This window comes from Siniperca chuatsi, linkage group LG2, assembly GCF_020085105.1.
Source record: "Siniperca chuatsi isolate FFG_IHB_CAS linkage group LG2, ASM2008510v1, whole genome shotgun sequence".
NCBI lineage: Eukaryota > Metazoa > Chordata > Actinopteri > Centrarchiformes > Sinipercidae > Siniperca > Siniperca chuatsi.
In genome coordinates, this window is record NC_058043.1 from 28,777,608 (window position 1) to 28,804,646 (window position 27,039).

The window sequence follows — 27,039 nt, forward strand, 5'->3', positions numbered from 1 at the left end:
GCTATCACCCATGGACACGGGCAGTAGGGGTGCTGAGGGGGTTGCTGCACCCCCTACAAACAGGCATTATAAAAACCATCAATTGATAAAAAAGTGTGATGAAGACTTGCAGCAGAGAGAGAGAGAGAGAGACACAGAGAGAGCGCTCATGTGGACGAGCCACAGAGAGCGAGTGACTATGGACCGAAGTGTGGACGTGATATAAAAACCTTCTTTGATCATGAAGCCTAATGTTACTCTACAATTCTGTGGTTTATCAGTGAAGTGTATGAACTACACTGCAGACTGGAGTCTCTGTTAGCAGTTACAGTAAGCAGACAGATGCATTGGTTCCGTGTTGTTGACTGTGTAGTTGCTGTGGCCGCTTTGGCATGCAGCATGTTGGTGTTCAAGTTTGCACTCTGCTATAAAACGTTCTCAAATTGTTGGAAATGAATACAAAAAAACATGAATATCCCTCACCATTTAGTATGACGTCATTATACAGACTGACCTTCTCTCAGCACCTTCAGCTGTGACTGACCCCCAGCGTCCCTGCTATCACCGGCTGTTCACTACAGTATAACAAGCCAGCCGAAAGATAGGCCTATATGGTCCATCAACAGGAGACTGCTTGGACATCCCGGCAGCAGCAGGAGGAGGTGAGAATTAGTAGTAGTAGTAGGAGGAGGAGGAGGAGGGAGTCTGTTCCGCTTGGATGGCCGGAGCTGTGATGAGGCTGGTCGGGGGGGAAGACAGCTCTCTCTCTCTCTCTTCTTCCCTCTGTCTCTCTTTCTTTCTCCGCCGGCCACGTGTGCGTGCGTTCCACTCTGCTTCGCTCCAGCACAGTTCGAGGAGGGAGAGAGAGAGAGAGGGAGAGACACTTGACGCATCGGAGTGAGTGAGCACACCGAGGCTTCACTTTCCAATATGCAACCTGCGAGACGCCACGCCGTCAGCTAGTTGTGCTACTGACACTGAGAGAGAGAGAAAGAGAGGAGGCAGAGATGGAGGTACAGTAGTGGAGCCGCACAGAACAGCACAGCTCGTGAATGTAGCACAACACAAAAGAAAGAGCAACATCTTTGTGCACGAGTCAGAAGGATATTTTTGGCCGGGAGCGTCGCCGCGACTCGACAGTGATGTCTGTGGGCAAAATTTTGTTTAGTGACAAAATACGGATTAATCTGAGGCTGTGAATTCATCGGAGACATCACTGCTGTGAGGACAGGTAAGATTGTTGTTGTTGTTGTTGTTGTTGTTGTTGTTATTATTATTATTATGCATTATTTTCCTAGTAACTTCAGCACCTCTCAAGTTAAATCTCCATCAGCTCAGCTCAGCAGTAGTGGCAGTTCAGACACAAATACAGCTCAATCTACATCCTAACTTTGCACAGATTACATTAAAACCCTGACGCTGCAGGCTATAGGGAAGGCAGCAGCCGGGATTGCCTTCTCTGAATTTCACCCTCTGCTGATCTCATTTGCCTGTGTCTAGGCTACTTTGTTGTGGGACTATCATGATGGAGGCAAAGTAATCTGCGAGTGTGTGTGAGCGCCTCTCCGATCAGTGCAGATGTTTAGTAGCCTAATCCTCCGGCGTTGACCCTCCCATGAATAATCCCTGCGGATTTTGCTGATTATGCTGCCGCCGCTGCTGTCCACCTACCGCGGCCACGGGAATCCGTCTCGTCCTGGATACCGCGGGATTAAGACGGAAAAACCAGGAGAAAACTTGAGCTCCAACTCGAATACAGAATGTAGCCTTTACGTCTTTAAAATTCTGTCTTGAATAGTGGAAGGTAAACCCTCATTAATTTATGTACTTTTAGGATTAAAGTAACCCCAAACTGATGTAAAATGGAAATTATGATTTTGTTTGTGTTGGTAGTTTGCTGCCTTAGAGCTCCTAAATGGAGATCAGAATGAATCAGCCTTTATGTCACTGTATCACTGCTATAGTGCTGTTTTAAAAGTGCATCTGTAAGTCACAATATCCTGGAGTCTGATGACCAGCAAATGACATAAGCTTACTTTAATATGATTAATAGATATGAGCATCTGTGCAGTTTCAGCACATCTGATGTGCCAACTTCGGCCAAAACTGCTCACTCAAATGATAACTAAAAGTGATTCGTGTAGAATTTTTCTGCTTCGGAAACTGAAATAAAACCTCGCGTGTGCAGGCACAGTCAGTAAAAATGTGTCTGTGTGATGATGACACCTGTCAGAGTACTACTCCGACAAATGGCAAATGTACACACATTGTTCATTCACCATTAAGTATGTGGCTGACTGAGGAGCAGCTCCAGTAACTCTGTGTGTGATCTGTTGCATAGACTTCTCATCTGACTTGATAAGAGCTGAATTTATTCTAAAGGTTAGCAGAGGAAAAAAGAGAAAACTTCACCTAAAAAGGGTTCAGCAAGATTCTTCTACAGCTTCAGTCTTGATTTGTGAACATGAGCGTATGATAGCTCCCCAAAAGCCTGAGACAAGAGAGCAGAGACTCCCTTGAGATTTAAGCAGAAATATTTAAGATTTAAAAAAATGGCTGAATTAAAGTCGGGGGAGTGGAGAGTAGATTGCGCAACTCATTTAACTTCCAAATGATCAAAACTTTCCTCGTAAAATGTATAACCAAGATACTAGATACACAAACTGGAGCTTAATTAACTGCATGTTTACTTGCATCTAATGATATCTGGTGGCTGCTTGATGCGGCTCAGGTTGCCCAGATGCATCCTCATAGGAAAATAGCCTTTCAATGGTTGATAAACGTCCTGGAAGCCAACAAGCCTGTCAGAAGCGACAAAGCACGGAAGTGACATTAAAAATATCCTGGGATAGGTGCATTGAGAAGCGCGGCATAAAAATTTCATTTCATCGTGCGGTTTCCGCAGGAAGTACTGAAGAAATGTGTCATCAAGGTCATTTTTATTTCATGTCTCTCCAGGAAAGCTAGCTCAAGGAATGGAAGAAAGGGAGATGTGATGGAGAACTTTCAATGTGTGGCCGTTTCCTTCTTGTCTTACATACAGAACTATTTTTCACATTGACTTACAGAATATCCTATAAGTGCTGACATTACAGCCACATGGACACTCCACATTAATCATGATAGTTTCACCATCAGTCTGTCACTGGTTTAAACTGTACAGAGGTAGGCTGGGAGTTGTGGAGGGAGGGGGTAATACGACTTGTTGCTTAGTCCTTCATCTGGCTTTTAGCTGTTTTCTATCTGGATCTGGACAATCCTTACTAATGGGTAGTTATTAAGGAGAATAATAACAATCCATTAGTAAGGACTGTTGTTGAAACAAAATATGACTGTACAGCAGTAGTTCCCAACCTTTTCTGCTTGTGATCCATTAATACAAAGCAGTATGAAACAGTTGGTTTCAGGTCTACTATAAAATAAATCGATTAGTCAGTCAACATGAAATTAATAAGTAAATATTTTGATAATCAATTAATCATTTGAGTAATTTATTAAGCAAAAATGATTAAATTTAATGATTGAATTCTCTGGTTTCAGCTTCTTTGTACTTTACACTTATTTTAATTTTATACTTATACCCACTTGGTACTTAATTTATCTTACCTGTATTATAGTGTATTATATTTTTTGCTTAGTACTTCTATTCCTGTGTGCACTGATGTGACAGTGAGCAGCTGTAACAAAAGAGTTTCCCCTCGGGGATCAATAAAGTATTTCTGATTCTGATTCTCAAATGTGAAGATTTGCTGCTTTTGTTTGTCAGTGAACTAAATATTTTTTGAGTTTGGGACTGTTGGTTAGACAAAATAAGCAATTTAAATCTGTCACTATCAGCTCTGAATAATTGTGATGGACATTCACTATTTTCTGACATTTTATAGCGAAAATAAATGTCAGAAAATAGATTTGAAAGAAATGATAATCAGTGTAATTGTTAATCCTTTGGTCTATAAAACATTAGAAAACTGTAAAAAAAAAAAATTCTCATCACAATTTACATCACCCAAGCTGACGTCTTCAAATGTCATGTTTTGTCGGACCAACAGTCTAATATAAGGTAAGCAGCAAATTCTCACATTTGAGAAGCTGGAACTATAAAATGTTTAGCATTTCAAAATAGTTGCTGATCATTTTCATGTTGATCAACTAATTGATTAAACGACTAATCGTTTCAGCATTTTCATTCATTTTCTGACATTTTATAGACAAAATTATTACTTGATAAACAATTAATCAATTAAAATAATCAGCAGATTAATTTAATGAGAATAATAGCTGCGACCCTAATGTTCAGTATTTTACAAGAAAAAAGCAAAGATTAGAGAAAAGTTAAAAAAAATAAACTTTATTTTGACTTGTAGAATTTATTATTTTATTATTTCCTGCCCTAATCATCATGCGCCCCTTCATTCATCTCAAGACCCCTTGCTGGGGTCCCGACCCCTGGGTTGTCAAGTATCCATCATCCTCGCATACACTCAAATGGACAATGTAATATCTGAAGTGTGTGTAAATCACTCTTTGCAGGTATACACGGTAAAAGCAGCAAATAAAAATAAATGTCTGGTGTCAGTTGTTTAGCACCGTTACTTTTTGCTTCACTCTGCTGGATTTTAAAAGTAAACAGCGCTGAGATTTTCCACAACACCATAATGGATGAGGAAGCTGCAGGCCCCTGATACTGCTTTACCTGAGTGCAGTGTGGTTTTATGTAGGCCATGCATTACTTGTTTGAATCTAGCATAATTGAGCTGTTTGACAAGCTGAGCTGCGAGTGGTGAGGAAACCTTAAAATGTATAATAATATAGAAAACTCACTGCAAGGCTCAGGGGTGCAAACTTGTCACCTTTCTGCGTTTTGCCTACATGCCTTAAGAATCTCTTACAGTAGTGTCATGATAACCTTAATTGGCTTATATGATGTCAAGCTTGGGACTGTTAATTAGCCTGATAAGGCTGAGTTGTTTTGATTTAGCAAACGCTAGCCATCACAATTTGGATGTAACGTTATGTCTTAATGTTATTTCCATGGAGTCTAACCTTAGCTAGCACACTTGTTATTCCAAATTCCACTTGTATTTGTACACAACGTAACAAGACGGTGTAGTTCTTTCATTCGTCCAGGAGTGTTCCATCGTAGAAAAGGTTTCAGTCGTAGACATCTGGACACTGTTTTCAGAATTGTGAAAATGGTCTGAGAACTCTGAAATTTAAATTTCTGAGTTCTCAGATCATTTTCACAATTGAGAATGACTTCCGGATGGGAGCCGAAACGTCTTGATTCACTTGTATAACGTTACTGACCATAGGGCTCTGGGACTACTTGTTTAATGTTACCATTTTGCCGACGATTACAACACAAGTTGCCTCAGCCAAAGTGCCAACTTAACGTTAACGTTAGCTCCTGATGGTTCCATTTTCTTTATGCTAAGAAAATATTAGCAAGTCTAATACTGTCATAACCATGACGTAATTAAACAATTTGCTTTTGGATTTGTTTTGGAACATGAGACTAATTCATGAGACAACGGTGTAGATTTAAACTAGTTTAAAAAGTGGACCTACGTTACTTATGATGTAGTACCTCTTGATTTTTTTTCTTTTAGTTGTAGTGGTTGTGAAATCAATTTATAATTTATACACACAGGATTAATTCTAGGGTGAGTTTTTCCCTATATCCTCATGCTAAAATCGACTGTAAATCCACATTTTAAGATGATAATTAGAAAAAACTTTCTTAACATGCCCCCTGACCCCCCTTTGGGGATTTGCATCCCTGAAGGCTATTACTTGATACAATTGTGTGAATTTTGGTTTCTTTTTTGGGAACTACATATGCTAAAAAAAATACAATTACTGTAAAAAAAAAAAACTCTGGACTGGATTTCATTGAAACAAATCTTTTATCTGCATGAGTCTGCATAAAAAATCTTCCACCCACTATACTTCACTTCTAAGACAATGAAGAATTGTTGCCTAATTTAGTCAAAGGAAGGTCATGAATAAGTGTAATTTACACAAAAATATATCCAAGCTTCAACATCAAAGTGATTGTGTGCACACTGCTGTGAATTGGGAGCCCACAACTGTCAGGGATAAGTACACTTGACTATAATCGCAGAGCTCCTCAGTGTTGTCTACCTAGTCCCATCTCTCTGTTCATTTTTAATATTTAGATTGAAAAACAGATCCAAGACGGCTCAATGAGACAGCTCCATTTCCTGCTCTGTTTATCTAGTCTCATTGGTTATGTAAATGCCCAATTGTAATCCAATCATATTTGAATCATTTCTCTGCTTTAGCAATGCTTTATGATGCTCTGTCACTTCTAGGCCTTTGGTTTCAAGGCACCGTAGTCCTTTGGGGTTAGTCTTCACAGAATGTCTTAGCCTGCAACGTTTCCTAATTCAAACATTGTTGCGCACTGGCTCTCCTTGGGAATGGCTTTAATTGAGTGCTTAATAAGATCAACGCCACACAGCAACCAACTTCAGGGGGAATCTGAGCGCTGGGAGTGCTGCATTATTAAATGTACTTATATAAGGCCTGCAAACAACTTCTTTCCAAGAAATCTCAGGATGAGGCCAGGTTCATGATTCTCCTCAATAATATAATACACCTCACTTGCATGTGGATTTTTTTTTTTTTTTTTTAACCGAAGATCCACAAGAGCACATTTTCAGACATGTATTGTGCTGCACTGGGCGTGGCTGTTTTGAGAGAACCATCTTTCTTCCCTCATTTAGTACAATATAAGCACTTGATAAAACTGCGTTGCCCACAGGGCATTGTTATTTTCTTTGTTTGAATCAAGATTAAAGGACTGAATAGACCGTCTGAGATGATTCAAAAGAATGTTACAAATATACCCTGAACACCATGTTGCTTTTTATTGATAACTGTCGATAAAATACAAGCAGCCACACACTTTGAACCTTTTCTGTTTCTGTCACAAGCTTTTTAGGGTTGGATGCTGGAGCATCAGACTAAACAGTGTGTCTTGATTGTTGATGTTAAAAGAAGAAGAATATTATTTTGAGTGAAAATAGTAAATTAGGACAAGAGATGGAAATTAAGGTAAAGCAGCAAGGTTATATTATCCATGGGGGTTATACACGTTTTCTATTATTTCTGTGAGTGAATTCTTCATATTAATCAAAAGTGATATTTATTTTTTTTAGATTTAAGAAAAAGGAAAACAAAAAAAAAAATTATGAAAATCAACACTCCTTGTTCAAATGGCATTTTGATTGTTTAGTATATTGTAATTGCATTTTGTACTGTCAGCAGATGTGGAATGTTCAAATTTATTAATTCATGCAGTCCAGAAAGTTCACAGGGCACTCCACCAATTTTAAATATAAAGTTAAGTTTAATTGTCACAAGGAGTAGTACTCAGCCTGTGAAAACAGGTATGTAGTGTCCTTTGTAGCACTGAGTGGACCTTTTCAAAGCTTGGAAAATAACCCCAATGACCCTGATAATGAACCTGATGGCGCCCACCCTGAGTCTGGTTCTGCTCGAGGTTTCTGCCTCTTAAAAGGAAGTTTTTCCTTGCCACTGTCGCCAAGTGCTTGGTGATGGTGGGAATTGTTGGGTCTCTGTAAATACTATAAAGAGTATGGTCTAGACCTACTCTATAGGAAAAGTGCAATGTTATGAATTGGCGCTATATAAATAAAATGAAATTGAACTGAATGATTATCATCATCATCATGAGTGTTATGAGTGAAAAATTCTATTGAGTTGCATCATGGGAAATGTAGGATCCACCTATTTTAGAGCTTGACCTATACTAGAGACTATAAGTCAGGATATCTCATGATAAAAAAAATTCCATAATCAATGTTGAGTAGCTATAACAGAACATATGTTAATATATGATATGATACATTACAACTAAGGTTAAATTAGACAAATAAAGATTCATAATAATACTCACAGTGGTCCATCATTATTATTATTATTATTATTATTATTATTATTATTATTATTATTGTTATATTACCTCCACAGGTTTTTAGCTTTTTCTTTCATATTTATCTCCCGGTCGTCATCAGAGGATGGAGTTTGCTCAGTTGTCATTACATTCATTGGAAAAAGTCACAAAATCCAATACTAATTATAGAAAAATTAGAACGTTACTTTAGAAATATTTAAATAAAATATTATATTGTTGTTAGAAATTGCATACAAGCTTTTAAAGTATATTACGCTCACTGGAAAGTCACTAAACCCCTTCCAGATATGTTCTAAGTTGGGATGTAGGGATAATACACAGGGCTTGAAATGATAAAATAAGTGAACGAGTGCTCAAATTTTTGTATTTGTTATACTACTTGTTGATATCTTTTCCCACCTGCATACTGCTTCATTTTTCATGCAATCCTGTTTAATGCATCTTCTGTGGCTGTAACAAAATATATTAGGCATAATCAATAACAAATATCATGTTTAGGCTTGTTGTTTTTATGCAGACGTATTGGAATAAGCCACTCAAGAAATTAGATTATAAGACGTAGGAGACACATTTTCTCATTTTAAGATGATGGAGCGAGTGTTTCTTCTCAGATTTCTCTCAGCAGGTGTAGGTAAATATTTTTCATTCTTGTTACCGGCAGTTTTACACATATAGCTGTAGCATTAATTACCACTTTATTTCAAAATACACTCGTTTTGGGGCAACACCTCCTCAGAGGAAATTAATAACCAAATTAAAATACAGTTAATACAGTTATTCAGTCTAGTATCAGAAGCCGCGACTTCTCGATTAAATTGATCTCCGTCTCTACTTTACAGGAATACACATGACAACAAGAGAATATTTATTAACCTACAATCTACTAACACAGGATAAATAAAATGCCTAATCAAATATTAATGATCAGAATGGAACAGGCAAGTCATATGGATCAGTGAAAATAAAATATGTGTGCAGTTAATTGGGCAATGGTGAAAAAGAGGATATGATTACTTATCGGATGGCTAATTGATACTAAATTAAGTAAAAAGGTTTACAGATTAAGAGTACTATTTCGACATCAACCCAGTCACAGTCAGAAGGTGACTGTGCCTACTTTGAGTTGTGTTGGCCGGGCTGGAGATTTTCCTGGTTGGAATCCACTTCCAGGTGGCTTCCCTGAGGTGACATGTGGTTGCCGGGCGATGGGACCGTTTTCTCTCAGCTGTTCGGCTCAGATTTGTCCGTTGACACACAGGTGGGTGGCAGTTGCGTAGGCAGTTGTGGGCAGACATGCAGTCTGCGTGAATCTCTTGCGGGTTGACGGTGAAATAATTTATTACACTATTCTTAACTTTCACTAGGTAACTTTGAAAGAATTGGCATTAGCCAGACAACACAAAAACCGTCAAAATCTTCAAAGCAACAACGTGATGATAAAGAAAAACGGGCACGTTGGCTTTACTGGTTCAGTCTTATGTTAACTTGGCTTGTAGAATAAAGAAAACAAAAATTGCTCGTTATAGATGAAGGATAAGTAATTTTGAGAGCATGTGGTGAAAGAAAAAGAAAAAAATGACTAAACGAAAATGCAGAAGAAACACATGAAAAGCAGCAAAAGAAGAAACGTAGCAAGACGAGAGCGAAGTGTAAGAGCCAACTGTTTTTATCCCCTAGGGATAGAAATGTGTGTTGTGGGTGTGGTAATGGTCATTATCGCCAATCAGGGCTCTTCCTTCTCCTTTCTTTGTTTCAACCACAGCAGAGAATACATCTTATATAGAACGTTTAATGGTTTAACCTGGAGTTTATGCGCAAAATCGCATTTCCGTCTTTCACCCTGACCCATTAAACACTAAATAAAACAATATGTGAAACTAGCATTACTGTCTCTAAAAGAAACAACAACAAAAAAAAGAAACCTTGACTTCGATACTGGTTCCTGAACGTTCCTGAACAATACCAACTTCCAAATACAAATCCATTTTAACAAAAGAAACACATTACGTACACATTACGGCTCAATTACTCACTTCAAAGGAGGAAGCTGTTCAAAGAACTGTAAGCATCTGGAGAAACAGTTTTTACACTGCACACTTTGCTTTAAAATTATGCAAATGAAAGAATATCTGTATAGTATTGATTTATATAAAATATAAATACATGTCAAAAGGAACATTAATAATGTATGGCCACAGTATGGCAGCAATACAGCATTGTAGCATCTGGTCTACCTAATCTAAAGAAGGTTATCCAGCTCCAGGTTATCCATCCCTGCGGTGGCGAGGAAAGGTTGCGCCGGGGCTTTCATCCCGGTGGACGATGTAACGTTAGTGATCAGACTCGACCTGAGCGAGTCCCGACGAGCAGATACAGGTTAACTGCAGATGCAGGTTAACTAACTTTCTGACTTTCTACAGCAGTATGAACCCAAAATATACAGATTTTGCTGTGATTTAATTGCAATAAACGAATCAAGGATGCTGAAATAGCTACATCGTGATGCCGATTTGTAAAATATGAACACACATTTAGGTATCCAAATTTGGTACCGAATGACAAGGCATTCTTTGATATTCGATGGTATCGAAGCAATTTGGTCGGTGCCATAAAAGTATCGAAGTTCAGTACCCAGCAATACCTTGGTGATAATTACAGTTCTTTTGATGTAACCTTGTCTGGGGAAACAGTCAATATCAGTCCTTGCTGTTCTTCCATTGTAGAATGAAACTCACCTGACATTCTGTGGAAACCTTTGTTGATTGTACTATTTACTTTGCGTCTGTTTGGCCCTGTGTTAATTCCACCAGGCCTCTGTCATAAATTTCCTTTGTCATGCTAAAAGATGTTTTTTTCTGGGAATGGGTAGTTCCTCCATTCTGTTCGATGTCAGTGTAATAGTTTTATCGTGGAGGAGTGAAAGGAGATTCTTGGTTCATAAACAAACTGAACGTACCCACCATGATCTGATCCATGGCATGTCAATGATGCGGAGCTGTGTCCACTACACAGCCTCTGGAGAATGTTTAGAGACAACTCAAAGGACTTTTTTGAGTGTCATATAATGGCTTTTGATTTTAACTAATTAGTCAGAGTTACATAATGAGGCTCTTTTATCTACATTCACAAACAATATAGTATATTAAATGAATTCCTTGCTGCAAAACAGATTTTGAATATGAATTTGGTAATATGCCGATTAGTTAATGGACACATGTTGCAGCTGCTCACTGGATGTTTTCTAATGGTTAAATGAGGTAATTATGATGTGGCGTTTCTGGTCATTAACATTACTTGCATATTGTTGCTGATTGAAGTCTCTTAAATACTTTATTGTTTAGTAGCCATGGAAGAAAAACTCCCTAATGAGCATTTTTTACATGTAGGAAGAACATCGTGTTCATGTGAAGTAGTGAAATAAGTAATTCCAAATAAGTTATCTCCAAATAAGTGGAGAAAACTGCAGATGATGCAAAATGCAGGTATTCAAAATCTCATCTGTTTCTCAAATGAAATAATTAGGTATTCCAGAGAGGCACTGTTTGTTTAGCAGACCATTTCAGATGTCTGTGGTTCAGATAAATGAGTCATTGTATCAAAGTGCAATTAGCTGGTTCATCCATTTAAACCAAGGAAAATAAGAAAAATAAAATAATGCCTATTTGTCTTTGCTGTGGAATAGAACACTATTCATTTTGGATAAGATAAGAAATGCAGATCTATTCAACCTCAAAACTTTGTTAATTTGTGCCAGACAGTCATGGTGGAAACTAGGTCTATAAGGAAGGTCAATCAAGCCCAGTTTTGCGCCCGCTGTAAAACCATGGCCATATTCAAAATGCTTATACAAACAATTTTAAATCTGGAACTTATGCTGCACTATGTGGATATCTATAGAAACATACAGCATAAGCATTTTTCCTCAATAAAATCCATGCCTTATGTCTTAGTGCAGCTGTAGTGATCAGTTTTTCTTTAGATAAGTTCTCAAATTAGGACTGGCACTTGAGATGTGGCAGGGTGATACAGTTGAACGTTGCTAACGTTGTTTGCTATCGGGTTGTGTCATGGAGCTAATTCAGTTGTGACATTTGTGTAACTCAAAGTCTCAGCAGCCATGCAGCAGATGATGAGATGAATAGCCTGAGTAAATGTGTTTTTTTAGTAATTTAGTGGAATAAGCGTTGAAATATAAGGAAAAGAAGGATTGCTACAGTCAATCAAATGCTAGCAAGCAGCTAACATCAAGGCTGTAAACATACCTATGAACGTAAACCACTGTATTTCCTGTTTCTTGCTCTACTACTTTTCGTTAATGACCTGCTTCCAAGATCCTAGCAGACCATGTACCTGTAATTTTTGCATTTACGTTTGATAAATAAGTCTTTCAGTGTGCATGTCATGAATCTGTGTTTGCACTGTAGTAACCATAAATGTCAGTTTTTGAACCAAACCTTATATTCTACAGGTTTAAATCTTAGTTGAAATATTAATGGGAGCAATTTATGTCAAGGAGCACAATGTGAAACTTTATGTAAAGCACAATCATTACAACACTGAGCTTTGACCTTGTACTGTATGTAAAGATTTTCCTTTTGAGACCAAATGTATACAGGTCCTTGTGCAACTTTTCTAATGTTATGTTTCCCCTAGATATACTGTAATCTTTATCAACAAGGATTCCAGGTTCTGCTTTGGTATCTCACCCCTCACTGTATGTAACTCAGTGTCTGCAAAGATTTGAGCTGCAACAACTGCAGTATTTTTAATTAAATGTGCTCAGTTTTGGTGATCAAAGCTGAGATAGAAGCAGATGCCTTAATCTTTGTAAAGGAAAAGGAAAAGATATGTGGTGCTGAAATGATTATTAGATTAGTTGATTAACAGAAAATAATGATAACTGATCAACTGTATATTTATTAAGTAAAAATATAAAAAATGTAGTTACACTAAAAGTAACATTTAACAGTTAAAGCCTCTTAAACATGAGTATTTTGCTTGCCTCCCTTAGTTTTGTACTGCTGTAAAATAAATATTTTTGTGTTTTACTGACCAAAATCTATTTGAGACTTCGGATTATTGATTATGAAAATAGCCACAGCCCTAAAGATATTAGTTAATTCTTTTGTAAATTACACATTATGCATCTCTATCTGTGTCACATTTCCACATTTCACAAATACAGCAACATTTGTGTTTAGAAATATCAGTTTGAATATATATTAATATTTTTGCGACCTTTCATGGTGGGGAATTGCTGTAGGTATTTGTGCTCGCCTTGCCTGTGTTCTCAGAACAGGTCAAAAGCACACAACACATTTGTCTTTTGTACTATTTGCACAGCATGTGAGCATGAACAGGTTTTATTTAAAAACTTCTCTACTCTGTTAGTGAATGTTCTAACTAGTTGGCTGTGGTGTGATTGTCATCCAACATAAAGCAATCAGTACATTCCGCAACACATTAGAGTAAAAAAAATGGCTACACCCTCTACAGATGTTAGAAACTGACTGGTAGCTCTATTAAAGCTGAACTGTCCCTTCGATCACCGCTGCTTCTGTTTGGCTTTCCACTCTGATATCACTGAACATTGAACGATGGATCTCTTATGACCAGTGAAGTACATAAACCAAACGTGTTATCTCTTCCCAAGCTAATTTAATTCAAGGTGCGATTCTGCACCTCCTGCACAAAGACATCAGTTTCATCTTGGAACAAGCTTTTGTAATAGATCGATTATGGACTGTTCTCTTCATCACCAAATTTTGGGTAGCAAACAGTGCTCTGATTTTAAGGGGAACAAAACAGGTGATTTCTATGTATGTGCAACATAGGTAAAACAGAAGTAATTTCAAAACAAATGTATACTTTCTTTGCTCAGAACTTTATAGCTGTATGTTTATGTTGCTATATGTTAATGCTAATACTTTTTCATGTATACATGTATATATTTTCTGCATATTCTTATTCAGGGTAACAGTAGCTTTTCTCAGAGTGCAATGTGCGGAATAACCTTGCAACTACTGTGTAGTTACTAAAAGGTGTACACTTGTGGTTATTGTTCTTATTTTGCACATGAAGAATTCAATTGAGCTGATAAGCGAAAATCTATCAATTTTCTGGTAATTTGTAACTGACTGAATACATTGATTATCTCCTCCCCTTATACCCTGAAGCATCATCAGTCATTTCCCTTTACCAAATGCAGTTGCAGTTTTTTACATCTATGATATGAGTGTTGCTGAACCCAATTGCAAATTAGGGAATTATGACAGGCAATCAGGGAATATCAGCATTACAAAAAGTGAATGATATCTGTGAATTATAATTACTTTTTAATTGATATTATTACTATTAGTAATAACAGTACAGTGAGTAGTATCCACAGTTAGTAGTAACAATAGCAGCAGTAGTTGTACTATCAACTGTAGTAGTAATAGTAAGTAGTGGCATTAGTATGGGCACAGGTAGAAATAGTGGTAGTATTGGTAGCAGCAGATGCAGCAGCATTAGTGATATTGAAGTAGTAGTAGTACTATTCTAATTTTATTACTACAGTGGCAGTGGGAAGGAATGCAAGTAAGATTAACACTCATCCATTTGTCCTATTTGCAATGTACTCTGTGCACTAACAGCAGTATGAATTCAATTATTTGTGCATCAAAGTATCACTACAGTTACAGTTTCAACCTTGTTTTTATTGTTTTTATTTGGCTTTTTTTGCTTCTGCTTGTTAAGTGCTATGAAATATGTCCTTGTAAATGAGTATGTAAGAGATATGGGTCATAATGTGTGTCATAGTTGCAACATTACAAGCATAAGTAAACCCTGTGAACCTTGCCACTACCTTTGGTAACAAGGCACAGTACCTTTGTATATGCTCTGTGTAGCCAGAACATATATCCAGAACATATATCAACTTCCATTTTCCTGGCATCAAGTAACTAAATAGATTACAGCAGCAATAGGCAATATCAAGTTTTTGAGGCTGTCAGTAGTGTTATCTTTATCTGCTTTATCAGGTCGGGTTGAAAAGGGTGGAGGGAGCCAAACAAGACTGTGATACTATAAAAAACCTTAACAAACTGGAGGAAAAGTAGTTACCAAGAGTAACTTGAGTTCTATGAGTGCTGTGCCCTCTAACTAGATTTTCACCATGGCACACGGATACACAGCAGACAGAACCAGGATTAGTCTAATAGGTACAGGGTTTGGTGCTTTCCTAAGACACTGTAATATGCATAAAACTGCTCCCTAGGAGTAAGGCACAGCCTTTCACCATTGATTTACCCAAGACAGACTCTGGTAACCCTCTATATGATGTATGGAGATAAAAGGCCTGTTCTCTGTAGGTGGAGACAGGAGACAGTGCTGGAAGGTAGAGAATCTGAGATTAATGAGAATGTGGCCTACTCAAACTTCAGGTGTCTTTTTGTATGTGTTTTTCTGTGGGTTTTGTTCCACTCTTTCTTGATGTGTTTTCAAACTTGCTGTCTATGCTGAATCACAGCAGGGGTGGAATAACAGAGTTCTTCCGTGCTCTCTGTAAGGGCAAAATTACACAAATAGTTGTAATTTTGGAGAGTTTTGTGTCGAACATGCCTCAACTCTAAAATATTTTTACCCAGGAGACGTTAGATTAATGCTGCTTGTTTCCTAGAGGAGCTCTGCAAAAGGTAGATTTCACTTCTTAACTGGTTGTATTGCTTTAATTCTTACCTCAGTACAGTTTTTCCAGAGGCAGTCTCTGACATTTCCTCCAACTTATTCTGTATTCTTCTCTCAGAGTTGCTGGCAAACTGGATAAATCTGACTCCCTTCACTGTGCCCTATTTACATCCTGCTTTACTCAACAACCCCTTTTAACCAAATACCTAACAAATTGGTTCCAAGGTTAGAAAGAATTTTAATGTTCAGCCTGGGAATGGAGAATTAAATGTACCCTGCATAATGTTTGACAACCAGTTCCGCTGTAGACTGATGTTTTGAAGAGTGAGTCATTGCATCTTTGTGAGGATGTATATGCATACTATGAGCACATAGGTGCAGAATACACTTTTATGGTGATTGCAGAGGGCGTTAATGCATATTGGTAGTTGGTGGCTGCAATGGATCTTAAAAGATAACGAATAATAAAATGAAATCATAAAAGAAGATCAAAAAGATAATAAAAGAAGATAAAGAAGTGGAAGCCTACAGGCTTTGCATGTTTTATGAGGTAGAAATTGCATTCAACAACAACCCCTAGAGTCCAAGCAGCATGTTTTGCACCAAAATCGCACCCCTTTTTGTTCTTATTGTCAAAAATCATTATTGGATTGGAAAAAACGCACATATGGATGGAAAAAATGCAACCTATTGCGTAGGCAGCATTCACTCTCATTCATTTAAATGGAGCCAGTCTGGTGACACAGCAGGGTGCCAATGCAGAGGCTTTGGCAAAAAATATCTGGTTTAACTTCTGCTGCCAAACAACATCATCCAGCAAGAAGCTGCAGTGGTCTTTGTGAACAGTGTATTTCTAGTGTTTACCTTGCGATCGTCGTGATGAAAGATAAAATAGGTGTTGCTGTGATAACGTTCCAGCATTGTAAAATCCTGTTGCTGACTGCTGAGTCTTACAAACAGCTGTGTAGTGTTTTGCAATCTGATAAGCCTTCAAATTTACAGATCGGTTACTCAAACTGGACTTCTTGTATTGTATTTCATGTCTCAGTAGTACCTGAAGCAACACGCCCACACTAATGCAGCCCCTTGCGTTGTTTTCTGGGCTGAATGCCTGTGATAATGGGGCATCCAGCAGCCTAATGGTAAAGGGGCATACCATAGAACCTCAACGTCCATGGTTCAATACCAACCAGGGGCCTTTGTTGAATGTCATACCCCTCTCTCCCCATGTTTACAGTCTGTTTCTTACACTATTACTGTCCAATGAGGAAAAATGCCAAAGAAACAGTCTTAAAAGAAAGTGATAGCCATTTGTATTGTTGGGCCTCACCACGTGTGGGGAAACAAAGAGTGGCCTGTATGTAAAAGGTAATGCTTGAAAAGGAGGCCTGAATGTGAAAACAAAGGCCTGAACTACGAAACGGCGCTAGATCCCCTCAGGTTTGGTAATTCAAACTTTAGTGTGAGATTTAAGTTGAATCCAAACCCTGGATTCCTACTGGACAAGCCACCACAGAAGTGCCAGAAGGGCCGTCGCTGCGGCCATTATGTCATCAAGCCAATAAGCGCACCATTCGCTCCCCATCTTTCCATTGTGACTTCGGTTGGATCCTGAATGAGATTGTTATACTCCACATAACAATCTCGTACCCGCAGAAGGAAGATACAGATTTACAGTTTTCTTCACAAAGAAAAAGGTAACTGCTGTGCCCCATTTCCCCCACGCCAAGTTGACTCCACTGCTGCCTGAGGGACAGCTTGTTGAAACCACCGACAAAGCGGCATCCTGGCCACCGTCAAAATCTGAGCCTCAAAGTATTCCGCTGGATAATTCCAAATGGACTGAACTTATCAAATCACTATCAAGAAGCGATATCAAGTAAGAGGCTTGTGTCTGGGCAGAGATAGGTTTATAACTGTGTGTTATTTTTACCTGAGCTTCATTGTTGTGATTTTGTTGTGCTTCACTGTGGGAAATAACGAACTGCTGTGTCCTGTTTACTGCGTGTGTTTTCGTGTGCCTTTTCTTTCTCTCTCCATTTTTACAAACCCACACACACACACTTACATGTTTCAGGTACAGTGGTGTGAAAAAGTGTTTGCCCCCTTCCTGATTTCTTATTTTTTGTCACACTTAAATTTTTCAGATCATCAAACTAATTTAAATATTAGTCAAAGATAACACGAGTAAACAAAAAAATGCAGTTTTTAAATGAAGGTTGTTATTATTAAGGGAAAACAAAATCCAAACCTACATGGCCCTGTGTGAAAAAGTGATTGCCCCCTAAACCTAATAACTGGTTGGGCCACCCTTAGCAGCAACAACTGCAATCAAACGTTTGCGATAACTTGTAATGAGTCTTTTACAGCGCTGTGGAGGAATTTTGGCCCACTTTGCAGAATTGTTGTAATTCAGCCACATTGGAGGGTTTTCGAGCATATACTGCCTTTTTAAGGTCTTGCCACAGCATCTCAATAGAATTCAGGTCAGGACTTTGACTAGGCCACTCCAAAGTCTTCATTTTGTTCTTCAGCCATTCAGAGGTGGACTTGCTGGTGTGTTTTGGATCATTGTCCCAAGTTCGCTTCAGCTTGAGGTCACGAGCAGATGGCCGGACATTCTCCTTCAGGAGTTTTTGGTAGACAGCAGAATTCATGGTTCCATTTATCACCGCAAGTCTTCCAGGTCCTGAAGCAGAACAGCCCCAGACCATCTCACTACCACCACCATATTTTATTGTCGGTATGATGTTCTTTTTCTGAAATGCGGTGTTACTTTTATGCCAGATGTAATGGGACACACACCTTCCAAAAAGTCAAATTTTTGTCTTGTCAGTCCACAGAGTATTTTCCCAAAAGTCTTGGGGATCATCAAGACTTTTGGGAAAATACTCAAACAGACAAAAATTTAACTTTTTGGAAGGTGTGTGTCCCATTAAATCTGGCGTCTTTCACACAGGGCCATGTAGGTTTGGATTTTGTTTTCCCTTAATAATAACAACCTTTGTTTAAAAACTTTTTTGTTTACTTGTGTTATCTTTGACTAATATTTAAATTTGTTTGATGATCTGAAACCAGGAATCAGGAAGGGGACAAACACTTTTTCACACCACTGTACATCCACACACACATACTGTACATCTCAAACAACCCAGATAGCATGGTAACCTAGCCTAGCTACTAGGGCTGTCAACTTTAGTCGTTTAGTCAACTAATCGGTCGATGCCGTTTTGGTCGACTGACAATCTCATTGGTCGACCAGTTGCAAAATCTTTATTTTATTTTTTTTTTTACCAATAAAGAAATTTTCATTGATTTACTCCTTGATATTTATTCCTTTATTAGGAGTTATATATTACTGTATTCTAAATATAATTAGCCTATGTTTTATACCAAACTTTAAATGCTTTAATTTAGGCTATTTTATAACGCCGCCACAGTTTAGCGCACCACATGAACACTCGGGAACCGCACCTGTCGCTGGCTGCACTGCTGCTTCGCGCTCAGTAAGGAATATAGGTAGTTTTGCTGTATTCATTCAGTTAGAACGCTACTTGTTTTGGGCTTTAGTCGAAAAAATGTCCAAGAAATCTAAATCTTTTGTTTGGCTGCATTTTACAAAAAAAGACGACAAGACTATGGAGTGCAAGCTATGCGGCCTAAAGCTAACTTACCATAGCTCAACGACCAATATGACCAATCACCTAAAAGCGGTAAGCGAGATATAAATGTGTCAGACAGCTTTGGACATGACAACAGAGCAGTGGAATATGGCTGACGACATCACAGACGTTCTTAAGCCCTTTATTATACTGACCGAGCTGTTGTCGGAGGAGGCTAACACATCCCTGTCAGCGGCCTTCCCAATGCTTGAGAATCTAAAAAAATGTCATCTTGCCATCACAGATAACGATAGTCCAACAAAGAAGAAGTTGAAACGTAAGCTTGTGCAGGAAATAGATAGTCGATGGAAACTCAAAGACCGAGTTGTGATGACAAGCAGCCTGTACATTTTAACTGCAGTACTGGACCCGCGCTTCAAACAGCTACCTTTTCTTAATGATGAGAAACAGGATGAGGCCTATTCTGAAGTCGTAAAACTAGCACAAAGGCTAAGCCTCTCGGGAGACAGCGCAGAGCAGACAGGGGATGATGAGGACCCGTTGGCAAAAAAACAGAAAACGGCAAAAGAGAAGGAGATAGCGATGCTTCTTCGTGGACATGGTGCAGAGGATGATCCTGATGAGCCAAGCGCACAAAGATCCTCTTGCGACGAAATGAAAGATTATCTTCAGGACAGAAGTAAAGTGGACACTGCTGGGCCACTTGCGTGGTGGAAAAATAATGAGGAGAGATATCCACGACTTGCTCGGGCAGCCAAACGCCTGCTCTGCATCCCTGCAACCTCCACTCCTGCAGAGCGCATATTTTCCAAAGCAGGATTTATTGTTAACAAGTCGAGGAGCTGTCTTTTACCCAAGAATGTGGACATGTTAGTGTTTTTGGCCCACAACATAAAAAAGGTGGACTAGGCCTGCAGATCTGTAAGTAGCCTTAACGGCTTTATTATGCTGACTCAATAGATTTTGACTCAATTTATTTGTACACTTGACGCATTTGAAAATAGCCTATATAATGTAACAAAACGAAAATAAATCTATCTTTTATGAGTCTGTGGTGGCCAGTGCTATCCTGTATGCTGTTGCATGCTGGGGCAGCAGGCTGAGAATAGCGAACGCTAAAAGACTCAACAAACTGATTCGTAAGGCCAGTGACATTGTGCGGGTGGAGCTGGACTCTCTGGCGGTGGTGTCAGAGAGGAGGATGCTGGCCAAACTACATGCCATCTTGGACAGTGTCTCCCACCCACTCCATGACGTGCTGGTCAAACAAAGGAGTACCTTCAGCGAAAGACTCATCCCCCCAAAAAGTACCACAGAGCGCCACAGGAAGTCATTCCTGCCTGTGGCCATCAAGCTCTTTAACCCCTCCCTCTAAGGGTCTGTATGACCCTAAGTCATTAAACTAGACATTGATCATTACATCTCTGCAATACTTGACATAATTGTGCAATATTCTGTGTTAATACTCCTGTGCAATATTTTAGTTTAAAATTCCCTGTTTATTGATATTGATATTTATTCATACCTCTATTACTACTGTGCAATATCCTCCATCTCCTTATAACCTTAAGTGTAGCGTAATAAGCTAGACTTAACTTGGCAGTTCATGTACTATTACCTCATACTGTATTATTATCATCAACCGGTAAACCCACTTGGTACTTGGTACTTTTATTTTATACTTATACCCACTTGGTACTTAATTTATTTTCTGACCTGTATTATAGTGAATTATAGTTTTTTGCGAGTACTTCTATTCCTGTGTGCTGACATAAAGGCGAGCTGCTGTAACAAAAGAGTTTCCCCTCGGGGATCAATGAAGTATTTCTGATTCTGATTACAGAAAGAGTACTGAAAAAAGCTACCGTTACCAGTACTGGTTTCGGTTCAAATGTGAAAGATCCCCAAGCCTACCGCATGACGACCACCCACGTGGTTATGTCACCCATCATCCTCGCCCCCCCCCCCTATTGTCCCACACACATGCACACACCCAATCACATTCACCTACACACATACATACACTCACAGTCACACTCCATGATAGTGGTTTGTTGGCTTAAGTTATTGATTATTGATCGATGCTAAAGTTAAATAAACTCTATTGTACTTTTAAAGAGCAGTTGCCTGTGGTTATTTTGTGTATGTGTTGCAATAACAGCTGGTTGTGACAGTCAGTGCTCAGATTCTCTCATCACTGTCCACTTTATTAATGTAAAATAGTACTTTAAATATTGACATTTTTAAGTGGATAGCCACTTTTTGAGACTGTTTTCACATTTTGGCTATTGGTCTCTGATCCCAGGGTGGTGCCCCGTAATTGTTGATCCATATTAATAATTCTGATGATATGAATAATTGTATTATTATTAATAAATATCTTAATATTTACTAATAACCAAACCTACCCTACCAGATCCCAACAGTATGATGTCCATTGAGAGTAAAAGTCCACACATTTGTTGAGAAATTACATAAAAACATACTCTTTAGAACCTTTGATCTTGCCTCACAATGTATCAATTCTTCAGTATCAAAAGTAATCCACATGTCTGCACATCCAAAGTTGCAGTGCCAACGGGAACTAGTAGTGCTGCTAGCAGCAAATGCAGCATGACTTTCCATAGCCCACCTACCAAACAACTGTGGAGTAAATGGTCACTATTTATTACCCTCAATTTACATTACTCTAGAAAAATATATTGTTTAGATTGCCTAGATAGATAGAATATGACAGGAATTTTACCCGATTCATTTACAAAGGTACAACCAAAAAGCCAATCTTTTCTGAGCTGATCTATGTTAAACAATACGTTTATATATCTGTATATCTATAACTGAATGCACTATATGTATCATCTTCGTCTCCCTTACATGTTTTGTATACAAGTTGTACATACATGTTATATTGCTATTACTTGCTGTATACTTGTTATATTTGTTTCAGTTAAATTTAAAAAACTTTACATGGCGCAAATTCACCAAAACCAAAAACAACTTTAGCCGTGTATCCCTAATGATTACATGTCAACATTATGCTGTTTTCATCACCCAAAAATAACTTTATGAAAGGTGATGTGTTGAATGATGTCAAATCTCAAAACATATTAATCACAAAAGGAAATGAGACAATAGGAGTGAAAATACCATGAAAAGTGGCCATTAAAGAAAAATAGAAAACCACAATTGTTTTTTTCATTTTACACAACCAGTACAAAAACCCCCAACTTTTTTTCATAAGATTTGTCCTAGAGCATGTGAAATAACATTCACATGCCAAATGATGAGTCACAATATAAGACATTGGGTTACTATGCCAAAAGCCTGTAGAATAAGGAAGTGAAAACCAAACAAAAGCAGCCTAAGGTTCAAATTATATACACAAAGTGTTTTGGTGAGAACTTTGCAAAACTCTGCAATTTGTGGAGTTTTTGTGTAACTTATCTGTTTTTATTAGAGCAGACCACTGACTAGGGAAATTATGTGCTGTAAATCCTCTTTTGTACTCAGGACAGCACATACTGTCAAGATAATGAATGTGTCAAAAACTTACTGTCATGTATCAGTGAGCAGTTAGTCCCCAACAAAAACAATTTCATAATGTTTGGGTTTCCTTTTTGACAAAAAAATTCTAAAGCATTTTCATGAGCACTGACAATCTTTTAACACAACACATTTTTTTCTTCACCCCAGCCTCATTCATACCCTCAGCTTCTTTCCTGTCAGTGGGGTTTGAGAGACTGAGAGCTGTTACCTTCCTGCCACTCAACAAACTTTCGAGTTATAATTCTCACTCCTGGGAGATATTGTCTGTGTTGAAGGAAAAGCACACAACTGCTGTGAAATTCTTCTAGATGTTTCAGCGTTTGTCATCTTTTGGGTTTACACTTTTATGAGCATAAAAGCTATGAGGCTTCAAGCAAGAACAATGCTGTAAGAGCTTATCGAAGTGGCTTTGCTTTCATATTGACTTAAAAGGAGCTGGAGGTATGGAAATGAATGTATGAGATATCTTGTGTTCATGTGCCATCCACCCAACAGTGACACCCTTTCTTTTTTTATGTGGAGCAACTTTCAGGAAAGTAGAAATGGGAGTAAGTTGATTTGATGATTAAAAGGGAGATTATTAGACTTTACTGTGTACTTTAACTGATGGTTGATTAAATATATCTTTAAGTCAGAGGCTTAAAGGTCCAGTATGTAACATTTAGGAGGAGCTATTGGCAGAAATGGAATATAATATTTATACATATGTTTTCATTAGTGTATAACTGCCTGAGAATCGTCATATTTTCATTACCTTAGAATAAGCCATTTTTATCTACAGAGGGAGCGGAGCACCTTTCACCAAGGCCACCATGTTGCACCGCCATGTTTCTACAGTAGCCCAGAACGAACAAACCAATCACTGGCTTTAAATAGAACAGTTTGAGTTTCTCATACACGCTTTGAAAGTTAGGGTGATCCCAGTATTCAAATGGCTGCAAACTGCAATTTCACTGCTAGATGCCACTAAATCCTACGTACTGGACCTTTAAGTTTAGTTCAGCTATAAATGCAGTTCACAATTGATACTATCACAGTGCTCTTTGCGGTAAATTCCAGCTGTCTTTTTGTGTTCCACACCTTATGAAATGAGCATGCTGAGCAGGAATAAACACAGACAGATTTTCAAAGGTGCTGCTGATGAGAACCTTATTCCCATACTTATCTCACCTGTTTCTTTTGATACAGATTGGGAAACCTGAAAGGTGCAAATCGCATACCATACATTTGTGATTTGAGGTGAGACTACTTTGACCCTACAAAATTGAAGATGATGTTTCTATGGAAACTGCTGGTGCTGCACTCACTTTTGGCCTGCCTTGGAGGTAAAGTATCTTATTAAGAACTTTTGATGCATGCCAAAGCTGGCTTTGTGATGTCTGAGTCCTTATTCATATGTATTTGGGGCAGGTGACGGTATGAAAGCTGTAGTTTAGAAAGGAGCAACCTCAAGTAGATTAGCCATAAGGAAACATATTTTTTCCCATTGATGTAAAATAATAAGAATGTAGAATCCATTCAACAAGAAAGTTATTGTTAAAGTAAGCCATTGTCTGCTAAAGACTTGGCTTTGCCTTAGTGTTGTATGTGGCACTCAGAAAAGGTTAGCGATATCATCCTGAATGTGAATGAGGGGAATGTACTGCATCAAAGTGGGAATGAAAATATTCAGTTTCACGTTAAATCAAGTTCTGTTTTCACATACACAATCATACACAGTAAAACGCATAGTGAAATTTGTTCTCTGCATTTAAAGTTGCAATCTCAAAGATTTTCATTTAAATAAATGTCTGTTAAGTCATTATCTATTGCCAAATGAGTTAACACAATGGTGATTGAGCCCTAGGCCCACTGATGAAAGGATTGGGAGTCTGTGGCGACATTCAGAAACACTTTTTTCTTGCTCATCAAAACGTGTCATGTCACATGTCATCTTTAGCAGAATTTTGCTTGTAATGTAATGGTCACTAACATTAATTCATGGTTCGCTGCTGCCGAGTCAAGAGATGAACAGCGCCTCTGCTATAAACGCTCAGGGGGAACGTTCAACGTATCCAGTGAAAGAACAGGCTCCTGTGACTCCAACATGGGGAAGTTATTTATTTACTTTCCAGCATTGCATCTCACCAACTAGGTAACAACGTAGCGTGAAGTCAACACTGAATAGACTCAAACCACTACCGCACCATCGTCTGCTGATCTGCAGAATGATGAAGAGATGCTCTGATGCTTACCCTTCAATCTGCCACTTACTGACAAACTATAGCTGGCCAGCTACCTTGCTAACACAGGAAACAGTTGTGATGAGCATGAGTCATGTGATGGTTGTGTTGAACACACCACTTTGACTTGACTACGTCTGTTCAGCTGTGCACAGGGCACTCTACTACATGTGCTGCGCAGTGCTGAGAGTATTGTAACGATAGCAACGGCTCACATTTCCCAGCAGAAAGCAGAAAGCAGTTTAAGTTAGCTGCCTTATGTTCCAAAATGCAAAACAAAACTTTTTGTTAATGTTTGTAATGTGTCAATTCAGAACATGGTGGTTTATGTTGGTAGTTGTCATTTTTGTGCTAGTTTTTAGTTTTAACCATTATTGAGGTGGCTGTTATATGTCTTGACACCATCTGTACTTTAGTGGTTTGAAGTTCTTAAGAGCTGTGTTTTCTCTCTCATTCTACACTGCTTGCCACTGTAGGGACAGCGCACTCTCCAGGATAAACTTGCCACTGTAGTGACACCAATATATTAACATGTTTTTCTTTCTGCCTAATATACTTGGGGAAAAAAACGGTATTTGGCTTGTATTGGATAACATATCCGCCAATACTGATATATCTGCGATAGGCCAGTATGGGTCTACTGGCTCTACTGCTAATGCAAACGAACATTTCTCCTGCTAGCATAGAAGATATTACAAAAAGCTTTTTAAAACATCCAATAATGGACATCAGATGGCACATGTACTGTGAACAGTGCTGTATAATGTTGTAAATAAATAAATGAATAAAAACAAATAAACAACAAAGAAATAGAAGAATAAACAAGTAACCAAATGAAATTATAATTTTAAATAAATGAATGCATTACTATTAAGGTTCAATAATAAGTGCTGTTGTTAACACACACTCATTAAAGATACCCTGTGGAGTTTTCACCACTAGTAGTGTTGTGGAGCAATGTTTTTATGAGTGGGTCCTTCAAATGTAAACATAACTTTATTTTTTACAAAAACCTCCACAGGGTATATTTAATGTTGATCTCATTGAAAAGGAAATTATTTTATAGAGCTAATGCATTTCAATTGTCTTTCATTGTAAAATTAGATATAGATAGGCTGCTGCACACTTGAAAACTTTTGCCAAAGATTTAATTGCGTGTTCACATTCCACTGTGAAAATAATCCAAGTGCAAGATATGTTTCATAAAGCTCCCTATAAACTACTTTAAATTCATCTCACGTCAGGTATTACACAGCTGGATTAATTTTAGAGCTTGACTGACCCTAATTAGGTCTGGTAAAATGATGCAGCATTTTAGTTACATTAAGTAACCAATCAATCAGTCAGTGATTTAGTGAACCAATGAATGAATGAGTCAATCAACAAAATCATTTTTTTTAAAATACTGTTAATATTTGTAGGAATCAGGAAATCATCAATTTCAAATGCCCATCATTAATTTAGCGTGCAGTAAAGTTGAATAGAATAGCTTCAATATACCATGGTGCCTCTTTCAGCCTGAGGCTCCCTGGCATCGATCACAGTTTGATTACTTTAATTTGTCTCCTCTACAAATAGGAAGGGTCACCAGAGAGCATCAGTTGAATCACTCAGTGTTTAATCAACAAGTATTATACGAATCAAGATGAAGAAAAGGCTCTTTTGATGAGGTCTGTGTTCTGGTGAAACCCGAAGTCTCATTACTCAACACACATTAGGCCTGTCGTGATCTCCTTGTCCTCTTCTGCACATCAGATTATCAGATTTGTTAAAAGGAACCTTTAGCTATATTGCATTGGCCTTGTGGTTTCACATATGCATGTCACTGCTTATCTTATGGTAGTTCTAACAATCCCACATCATCACACAGCAGACAGCTGATGATAATTGGCCAGCGTGCTTTGGGTGTAGCAGAATCCTCATGGAGTTGGTACCTCATGGAGGTCATTTCTGTTATGGAGAAATGCATCAAGCGTGCAAACAATCGGACACAAATCAACAGCCTAGTGATGCATATGGATTGCGGATCATTTAGGAT

The 27,039-nt window shown here is 38.2% G+C and overlaps 1 protein-coding gene and 1 long non-coding RNA gene across 3 annotated transcripts in view; one reads left to right on the plus strand and one right to left on the minus strand.

The window, feature by feature from the left end:
- LOC122869571 overlaps positions 1–628 on the minus strand; it is a 44,863-nt gene extending 44,235 nt beyond the window's left edge. Inside the window, exon 1 of the long non-coding RNA XR_006376350.1 lies at positions 494–628. This is a non-coding gene — a long non-coding RNA (uncharacterized LOC122869571). The remainder of the gene's footprint in view (positions 1–493) is intronic.
- A 245-nt stretch (positions 629–873) lies between these two features.
- Positions 874–27,039, plus strand: part of cntn4 (contactin 4) — a 186,356-nt gene continuing 160,190 nt past the window's right edge. For both annotated transcript variants that reach the window (XM_044182712.1, XM_044182722.1), the window contains exons 1-2: positions 874–1,210; positions 23,968–24,104. In XM_044182712.1, coding sequence (XP_044038647.1) covers positions 24,050–24,104 — 55 coding nt within the window. In that variant the 5' untranslated portion in view covers positions 874–1,210; positions 23,968–24,049. The remainder of the gene's footprint in view (positions 1,211–23,967; positions 24,105–27,039) is intronic.